Genomic DNA, 10,224 nt, shown 5'->3' with positions numbered 1-10,224 from the left:
GCGTTGTGTCATTTCACATCTAAACTCAGCAGTCTAAGAAAAGACAAGCACTAAAGAAACTAAAAAAAAATATACGGGATGTTCCAAAGCTCAACGTAAAGAAACTGACGGGAAGAATTCCTCGGTGATGTCCGATGGTGGTGATGAAGGAGATGGGGAAGGAATTGCGGAAACTTTATTCAGATGGGAGGGAAATTCGGAAGGAGAGGCCATGCAGTAAAACGATGAGAAGCTATTCTGTGTAAACCACATTTTTTGGCTCAAGCAGCACGAATACGGCTATATTTTAAACTGTGGCAATGAACTTTAGTTAATAATAATAATAATAATAAAATCTTTATTACCGTGTCAATGTATTTAGCTCATAGAGCTAATTGGGGACACCTACTTTTACTAAATTAATAAAAAAAAAACTATGTACAGTATCATAATAAGTAACAATACAGCCGATAAACTATGCATTAAAATTTTAAAATATTTAGAAATATCAACAGTGTTCAGATAACATAAAAATACTTGTACCATGCAGATAATTAAAAAAAAAAAAAAAATCACGTGCTGCAAAGATTGCAGCAGTTGCCACTGTCTTCCACTAGGCTGACCAGGTCAACTCTACGGATTCTAGTTTTAAAGATACTAAGGCTTGGTAGTTCACGCATACCATTTTCTAATTTGGACCAGATATATGGTCCTTGATACCTTAGTGTGTGTTTACCATAGCGTATAGTGTTAAATCGTGGTATTTCAAAGTCACTATTCCTAAGGTTATAACGAGTACCCTTTCGAGTAAATATCTCAGATATGTAGCTGGGTACTAGATCGTTCTTTACTTTATACATTAGTGTTGCTATGTCCTGTAAGCGTCTATTATGAAGCGTAGGTAACTTAGCACGCTTAAGAAGTTCCTCATATGTCTCTGTTGTTGTTTTGAAGACCGCACGCAGGGCTCGCTCTTGGATGCGTTCAATTTTGCGCCCATCTGAAGATTTACAAAAGTTCCAGACTAAATGACAGTATGTTAAATGTGGCATTATAGCTGTTTTATACAGTATGAGCTTAGCTTGGCATGGTATTAGGTTACGCAAGCGCATGAGGACTCCTACTTTCTGGCTGGCTTTAGTGCATATTTCGCTAATGTTTTGTGTAAAGTTAAGGTTCTTGTCTATATTTACTCCTAATAGCTTGATTTCTTCAGTTTTCCTGATCGCGTCATTGGCGATGGTGAGAACGCTGCCCTTCTTATCTGCATCTATGTTTCTTGGGTTAATCGTAAGAGACTGAAACTTATCTGGATTTGCCAAGAGGAAGTTGTCCCTATACCATAACAGTGCTTGTTGACCCTGAGTCACTAGAGTAGATTCGACTTCTTCATAGGTTTTTCCTGTCACATATAATTGGTGGTCATCAGCATAGAGCGTAAGGTTTGAGTCAGGGATATGAAATGCCATATCATTTTGGAACATGTTCCAGAGGAGAGGGCCAAATGACGATCCCTGAGGACAACCACGTTCCATAATTCTCCATTCACTCGTGTGGCCATTTATTTTTACTCTGTTTAGCCTGCTATCAAAAAATGATCTAAGCAGTTCAAGTGAACTGCTATTAAAACCGTAGGCATCCAGCTTTTTTAGAGTGAGTGAATAGCTTAACGAGTCAAATGCTTTACTCATGTCAGCAGATAATATTGTTACCAGCTCTTTTCTGTCCACTGCAGACCTCCAGTCTTCAATCAACATCAGCAGGGTTGTCTCACAGCTGTGTTGTTTTCTATAAGCTGTCATCCTGTGGTACAGAGCAGGGTCATAATGTCTGGTCACTTGTTTACTTAGTAAATGTTCAAAAATCTTGTCCACACATATAAGTGAAGTGATTGGACGATAGTTCGATTTGTCTTGTCTGTCTCCCTTTTTAAATACAGGGGTCCATTCGCCTTTCTTCCATTCAGATGGCCACTCGCCTAAGTCAATGCAGTTATTGTAAAGTCTAGTCAGGGATGGTGCAATTCCTTCAGCCACTCCCTTAAAGAGTTTTGGTGGTGCTGTCACATCCCACCCATACGACTTTCTTACATTGAGATTTTTAAGAGCACACTGCACTTCCTCTTTGTTAAATTCTTTGAAATGAAATTTATTCCCCTTGTAACCGCTTTCAATAGCCTTGACACTACTGTGGTTCCTATGATCATTCTCGGTTAGGCTGGTGATATGATTGCCTCCTATATTCGCTGCCACCGTATTAAAATGGCCTGCTAGGAGTTCAGCCACCACAGTTTGGTCTTTCTCGACCTCGCCATCTTCAGTTTTCAAACATATAGCATTGGTGTCTTTTGTCTTTGTACTGATGAATGGCCTGAATGTGTTAAAAAACTCGCTGGGCTTAGATTTCAGCTCTTCCGATTTTCTATACCAGTAGGCCTTTATTGCCTTTCTACGTTCCCGTGTTGCAATGTTCCTGTATTTTCGTTTGAGCTCAAAGTTTTCAAGAGAGCGATCCTTTGCAAATTGAACTGCAAATTTTCTCTTATCTCTGATGGCTTGCTTCCATTCTGGAGTCATATAGGGTATATCGTCCTCCCTGACTCGTTTCTTTTTAGTAGGTGCGTGTTGATCCACAACGCTCTCAAACAGTCCCTTCCAATAATCATATTGATCGTCCACATTACAAAAAATCTCTCCTACATGCCAGGGGGCAGCCTCCAAGTCCCGGTTAAGCTGTTCGAAATCAGTACTTTTTGTCTGCCGGAAAGTAGTAGTGCGAGTCTTGTGTTTGTGGACTTTCTCCATCATTTCTCCAAACACCATATGGTGGTCACTCATTTCTGGCTGATAAACCCCACATTTCTTGAACAGTTCAGGATTGTTGGTTAGGATAACGTCCAAAAGTGACTTCGAGTGAGCTGTAACTCGGGTGGGTTCAGTTATCATGCACTGTAGATTATTGACTTCTTCCAGGTCCTTCAGAAGTTTCCCCTCAGCACGATCCAATCTCAATCTGTCCAGATTAAGGTCCCCTAAAATGATGACAGACTGCTTTTGGAAACACGCCCACTGACAGATGTGGTTAAGCTCCTCCTCAACACTTTTAAGATCCTGGAGGCTGGACTCGTTTCCCTTCATTTTCTGTTTTGGGGGCACAAATACGTAAAGTCGATTTGTCAGTCTGATGACAAGAAATTATTATCTTTCTTAATTGTCTGAAAATCCATGAAACGGGATATTTTTCGTGATATGAAACAGGTTCATTCGGTGTTTAGTTCGTAATATAGTGGTTGGAGGGAGGCATTTTTTTTTCTTCCTATTGTTAACCGTTGTGAGTTCCACGACACAGATTATTGCTTTTTAATTCTTTATGTCATAAAACAGGTTCAGTTGTTGTTTAGTTCGCTTTGTAGTGGTTTGAAGGAGGCATTGTTTCCTCTTGTTGAGCCTTTTTTTGTCAAGTTGAAAGCATTTAGAGAGCTACCCGAATTTGTTCGCAACACTATACGCGATCAACCGTGACAATGTTTGTATTTTGATATCATATTTTGTTAAGAAACACTGATTATTCGCATTGATTTTCAATTTCTATCATTATAGCTAATTGTTTCCCCAGTTTATTTATTTATTATTATTATTATTTTTTTTTTTTTTTGCTGTGCATGAAATACGAAGTCGACTTGACAGTTTCGACACAATGACGACGAGCTGTTGTCGATCATATGTCACTATTGTTTGATAAAGATAGGAAAACGCCGAAGAGGCAAAAAAAAAAAAAGAAGGAACGAGGAGGACAAACGCATAAAAGCTGACATACCTCTAACTTTTTTTTAACACAGTAACTAATTGAGTCGTTCTCGCTGGTTGTTGGGATTTCTTCGTCATTCATTTAGGAATTAGCTGAAAACGTAATGCGAAACCAGAAAACAAAAAATTCATGATTTTTCCTCAAAACCATTCTTCGCGTGGAAACTCGCGAGCTATATAACCGCAAACGTTATCGATCCAGGACTCGCGGTTTTGCAAGCCAAATGCTAAGATCAGATAACAAGTCTTGCATTTTGATTACTGGAGTTTTTGTCCGTTATTGAACCACTGAACGGTTTTCAGTGATCGAGTGTTAACTGAGACTATAGCAAACGAAACCAGTTTTGTTTTAGCTCTTTTCTTAAGTCCTTATCTGTAACACTGCGAGTGGTCAATGCTTGCAGTACATGGTTCCTGTTAGTTTTCATTCGTTTCCGAGCATAGAGCAATCTTCTAATTTGTATAACTTATCAAAGAAATGCACTGGTTTTTATTCAATTTGCTCTGTGATTTTACGGTCAAAAAAATATTTAATAGATAAATAAAAACTTGTGCTTCTTTGAGATGAAGTCAGCTGCAAAGCGAAAAATAATCTTACCTTTTAGTCAGCAACGGTTTCCATTCTTACTCTTAGTTTTCAAGGCTTCTTCTAATGTGTATTCTCATGATTGTTCCTATAGAGCTTTGGGATTAACCATTTAACTACCAGAAGCGATAAAGTGAAAGTGTAGCGTGATCGTCCGGGTGAGTCTAGTCCTGAGAAGGACTGTTATCGTTAGTGGTGACTAAATAAATAAATAAACTTTAATAGCTAACACAATTACTGGTAACCCAGTAGTTTACATTGTGGGCTGTGCGGAAGTCATCATCAGAGTCAACCGTACAGGTTGTCGAAGCGTTAGTCACCACTTCCGACAACAGTCCTTCTCAGGACTACACTCACCCGGACGATCACACTACACTTCCACATGTTACCCCCCGGGTTCAAACCATTTACTGCGGAAGCAATAAATTTGTATCTTCTCCCTGATGTTTCCATACTTTATCCAGCAAACAGGTAATGAGAATACTCAAACTTATCAGTTGTTGTCTTGATGTAACACCAGATTCTCGCAGCTAGAGAGGAAAATAATTCAGAGGCAAATATTTAAGAAATATTTTTCCACACTCGCTGCTGTTTTCCCAGTTTGATCGCAAATCGATCGCGAGAAGGCTTTCTCCATTTTGATCACATTTTCCAATTTTTCACGTTGTAACGACGTTCTTGTCAGATAAAAACTCAATTTCGATATGAGAAACGTCGCGTCATTTAACACCAATTATGACTCGATATCTTTCACCTCGATTGGAAACGAGAAGACCTGGGCACTAGTTAAATCTCGCACGATACGTGTGGTCAAAGCTTTACTTTTGTGCATGCCTTCGCATGACTGTCGAGTAGGTGAAATTGGAGTCAAACTGATTGTGCCAATTAAGACTGATTTTTGGTCACATGGAAAAATCTCCAAAGTATTAAGCGCTTGTCAAATCTAACACAGAGGCAAACGTGCCATTATCGCAATTTAAAGATCTTTAAACACCACTTGTAAGAACAAAACTGCCCTGAGCAGCTTTGGAGTGAGTTCTAATTTAATAGTAAAAGGAATTGCTGTGTACACTTGGCGTCGTAAATTTTGATATAGTACCAGTCAGGCAAGCCAAACATTTATATCCTCTGTTTATCTAAACCGTACAATTTATCTTAAAACGAAATAAATTGAGACAGCCGTTATTTCTTTAACACCTGTGTTATTAATCGGAGCAAAGCCCAGGAGACACTTTGGGACAAACTTCTCCTTGTGTATCACTGCTTCTAAAACAAGTCGTTGAAATTCATTTTACAATGATGAGCAGTTTTCGATCGAGTGTCGAAAATAATGTATGAGTGCTTTGGTTTTGCTTAACTTCGTTCTGTGACTGGTCCAGAAAACTTGCTTCACCTTGTCAACCAATCAGATTCAAACCTTAAACCAAACCTTCTTTGGACACTCGTGTTTTCCCGCGTTTCATTCACAATACTTGTCGTCACTTTAAGTTCTAATTGGCTAATGATGATGTCAACCTTCGCTCGGATTGGCTGTCGCGATATTTTTATTTTGTTTTTCGAAACTCGACTGGAAGCTGCTTTATTGGCCATTTGTTTTGGTGAAACATTTTGGGGTCAGGAAAACGATTTTTCGCAACGTAATTTTTCCCACACAACGTAAATTATCAATGACCCGTTTTTCGAAAGCTTTGGGAACTTCACAGCTCCAAGCCATATTTTCAATTCTAATTCTAAAACCAGTCCACTCTGCGGTATATACGATTTTTTAATAATTTGAAATTATTTCAAAATTACAAATAAGTAAACACGACTAAATAAACAGACGCAGCTGAACAGCTTTTCGGAACGGGAAGCTACCGTCGAGCTGGGGGCCCCTGGCCCAAAGTTAAGGCAGTAAAGAAAGAAGAGTGAAACTTTTCAGTTTAAACACAGCTTCTCTCGTTATTTTAGTTTTATTGGTATTTTAATTTTGACAATTTTTTACCGCCGTTTGATTTCAATCTAATTATTCGCTTCGTAACACCCAGTAATATAAAAAAAATGATGCACGCCTTCGAAGAGGAGGGTATTCTATACAGTTTTTTCATCAATGCTCTCTCTATTACTTTTGTTCGCTAAACTTGAATCAAATCGCGCGCCGAGAGTCTGTGTTGAGAACTGACAACCGATAAAATAAATATAATTATAATGTTTATTCCAGCTATGAACATTGCGAAGGTTATGAAAGGATCCACTTTGTATGTCTGTCGTCCGATGAGACAATTCCATGATAATCTATTTAACTTAATGTTAATTCAGCGGGCCGGTTTTGTCAAATTTGAATTCTTTATTTACCACATTCACGACGCTTGTTACGCTCGGATCATTTTAAGCCTTCATCATCTGGGATCTTATTTTGGTGCTAAATCATCATCGAACTTTTTAAAACATCGTTGTGTTGCCGCGCCAAACAGGGCTAACATTTGTCATACTTTTCTGTCATGAATATTGGAGAGATGCACGAATCTCCGTCCGTTTGAGAAGCTCGCGACAAATTTCGAAACCTCCTATCTTATGATAATGCTGGAAGTTGTCTTTCCAAAATGCATGTTTCCACTATTTCGGCGACATTCGATTATGAATGGATATTTGGAAAATACCGAACCTTAAATGATATCAGAAAATAAGCACGATTTTTTTTTCCTTGCGTTTTCGTATCTGCGACCTATAAACATTGATACAAGACATCCAGTCAGTTGAAGATATCATACAAAACAGTTTTGAAAATTCGCCCTTCCATTCTTTGATCATTATTGATGCAAATGGCTTATTTGTAAAACAATTGGCTGTTGCTTTTGGTCAAATTCAGACCAGAAAAAGAGTCAAAAACACAGCACCTGCGCGGAGACACAAAGCTCGATCCCACAAAAGAAATTTACTTCGAATTCAGAGCAAGAAAAAGAAAGCTTTCCGAAACATTAAGCTGTCTTTGATTTGACAAGGAATACCGGTTTTGAAAGTTTTGAAAGGATGCATTGCTTTGTAATGAATTCAGCCCATTTTAGAATGGTTTTTATTCTCAAAAGACGCCATTAGGGGAAAGTAATAACGCAATTAACAAACAAAATTTTCAGTGTCACCGCACCTGTTATGCACAGCGAAAAAAAGCCATTTGTATGCGGCGAGAAATGACATTTGATGTGTCACGCTTGCTTTCGGTCAACAATCGTTTAGAGCTGATTGTGAATGAGTGTTTGCCAAGCGAGATGATAAACAATCTCGGAACTCTTTGTCTTTTGGTGGCAGGTGGTGTTTAAAAAATGCTAATAGAAAATGACAGATCTTCGGATGTTCGAAGCACAAGAAAACATCGCACTGTGAAGCAAGCAAAGGGAAACCAGGTGTTTCAAGTGAGAAGCGCATTCGTTGGTAAGCAGCGAGGCGGTCGACTTATCCTCCAATTTCACTGCCAAAATTGATCATCGCAGTGTTTCGTCGGCGAAAGCCCTAAAAACGTTATCAATTACAACGAAAAAGCCGCAAATTAAGGGCACCAGGCGCAAAAATCTCTCTTCTCCAGCCTCCATGTGTGATATTGCGGCGGTGAATTTGGTATATGCACAGTCCATGGGATCTCTTAACTACAATTCAAGTATTTCGAAAGAATCAACCAGCGAGGAAACTGAGGAGCCGAAAACACCAGCAGCGGCTCAAGAAGAAGAAAGTGAAGAAAACGTTGCAAGCGGGAAAAAGAAGAGAGGACAAAGTGTTAAAAAATCCCGCTCTAAGCTTAAAAAGGCATTGTCTTGGCGTCAGTCAAACAGATCACGTCGATTAATCGCAAATGCAAGAGAGCGCTCCAGAATTCATATTATGAGTGAGGCTTTCGAAGGATTAAGACGAGCTGTGCCCAGCTATTCCAGTGATCAGAAGCTTTCTAAGCTCGCAATATTGAGGTTGGCAACGAGCTATATCTCGGCATTGTCTTATTTGGCAGAGAACGATACATCTACGAAATCACTTAAACATTTCGCCGAGTGCGTCGATAAATGTACTCAAGCTTTGCAAACGGAAGGCCGAACAAGGCGAAAAGAGTGAGTATCAGAAAATGTTTTCTTTTTCCAACTTTAAGATAATACAAAATTATATTTTTCATTTTGGGATTCTCTCAAAGATGTTTTCTTTTCGTGGCCTTTTAAAGCTATTTATGATATTAAAAACTACCGAATCGCCGCTAAAACATATTTGCGAGTGAAAAGCATAATTTTATAAATAGGCCATAACTTGTACAAAGTATGCCCAAATTGATCTCATTTTCCCTTTGATAATTCCCTTTTCATAGCTCCACCACGCAAAAAAAAAAAAAAAACATGCTTCAATTACTGCGATGTCTTTCTGGTTGCCTTAAGAAAATTTCCACGATATATATTTCTAACGCTAGGCTTTCCGGGTTCTTTGTGCTCTTACTTAAATTTTTATTAGAAGTTTAAAGGGCTTTTACAAGCAGAAATTATAATCAAAGCCGGCGTGAAGGTTTAAATCTCATCAGGCCCTTTAATGCTTTTCGTCTATTGATCTCGAAACGCCAAAGACCAGAATCGAATTCGCTAACAAACACCTGGACTTGTGTTGAAATAAACTTCTATGTTGTTGTATATTAAAACTCAGGCATTAACCAATGAAATTGTCGCGAACGTTGCAACAAAAGAACACTAATTACAGGAATACACCTGCTTTGCAAACGCATCGGGGAAATTCGCTCAAGAGCTAAATCTATGCGGTAGAAAACAGGAACTTCGAAAATGGAACCTTGTTTTTACTTGAGAACTCTCCAATTACATTTCGCGGAAGCGACGAGAAAGTTCGCTAAATTTATTCATTATTTACATTTTAGCGGTAACAGGTTTTTTAAAAGGTCTAGCCGGATTTAGGTGTTAAAATTGATGTATCCAAGAAAATGTGCTATTTGCGAATTTATAATTGAAAACTCGAGTGTTGTGCGGGAAAGGAAAAAAACTGTGCGTTAGTAGCATTTAAAACAAAATAGAAATTAGTTCACTTAACTGTATATTTCATTTTACAGGGCGAAAAAGACAGTCAGTGAAGACATAATTATTGACTGACGTGGGCACTCAATACAGACATAAATATTCATATTTCGTTCCAAGTGTCAGCGACCTCCTACGGTGACAGTTAAAAGAAAAAGACAAGAAACAGAAAACAAGAGTTTTAAGTCAATCATTAAAATAAGTCAAAACGAATGAATTATCTTAGTCTGTATCAATAGCTTACCTGCAAAATCGAAAAAGAAAATTATATATATTTTATCTGTAAATAATCAAGTTACGTAAAGCGGAATTGTGTAAGGTCGAACAAGTTGTGGGAAGGTTAAGATTAAAATATCATTTGGATTAAGATGTGTCTAGTAGTCATTCCTTTTAAAAGGTCTTTTATTACACTTGTAGAATACTGAATATTATCAATCCGGTTTTGTTGAGTTGTTTTCGTCATTCACGGACGCCTTAATTATGCGATCGATACGCTGCTCAGATAAGGCCTTATGATGTATTTCGAAAACTAGAAGCCAAAATAACTTTAAAATGAAATGACGGTGGAATAAACAATCCCTTATTTGGATAGTTTTACAAATAATACCAGCAGAATTTTTGCTCATCTCTCGTTGTCCTCTTCGCCTTTAAGAGGCTCGGCAAACAGATACTACGCGACTCGCAAAAGATCCGCGCGTATAATACGTTAAACTATCGAATAAGGTCCAGATATATCAGAAATACTCCCTCAAAATTAAAACCTTGTTCAAACCTCGAGAGACTGCGTCATAGTCTTACGCGACGATCACGTGATAGACTAAGTAAG

General features: G+C 38.3%; 1 protein-coding gene across 1 annotated transcript; it reads left to right on the top strand.

Annotated features, from left to right (window-relative positions):
- The first annotated feature begins 7,566 nt into the window (after positions 1-7,566).
- On the top strand, positions 7,567-9,765 carry LOC111337628 (uncharacterized). Its single transcript, XM_022943966.2, has 2 exons — positions 7,567-8,444; positions 9,434-9,765. The coding sequence occupies exons 1-2, from the start codon at positions 7,936-7,938 to the stop codon at positions 9,471-9,473; spliced, it is 549 nt and encodes a 182-aa protein (XP_022799701.1). The 5' UTR covers positions 7,567-7,935; the 3' UTR covers positions 9,474-9,765.
- The last annotated feature ends 459 nt before the right edge of the window (positions 9,766-10,224 follow it).

Source organism: Stylophora pistillata, chromosome 2 (genome assembly GCF_964205215.1).
Source record: "Stylophora pistillata chromosome 2, jaStyPist1.2, whole genome shotgun sequence".
NCBI classification, from domain to species: Eukaryota; Metazoa; Cnidaria; class Anthozoa; order Scleractinia; family Pocilloporidae; genus Stylophora; species Stylophora pistillata.
The sequence above is the reverse complement of the archived record's forward strand: the minus strand, read 5'-3'. Positions and strand labels throughout refer to the sequence as shown.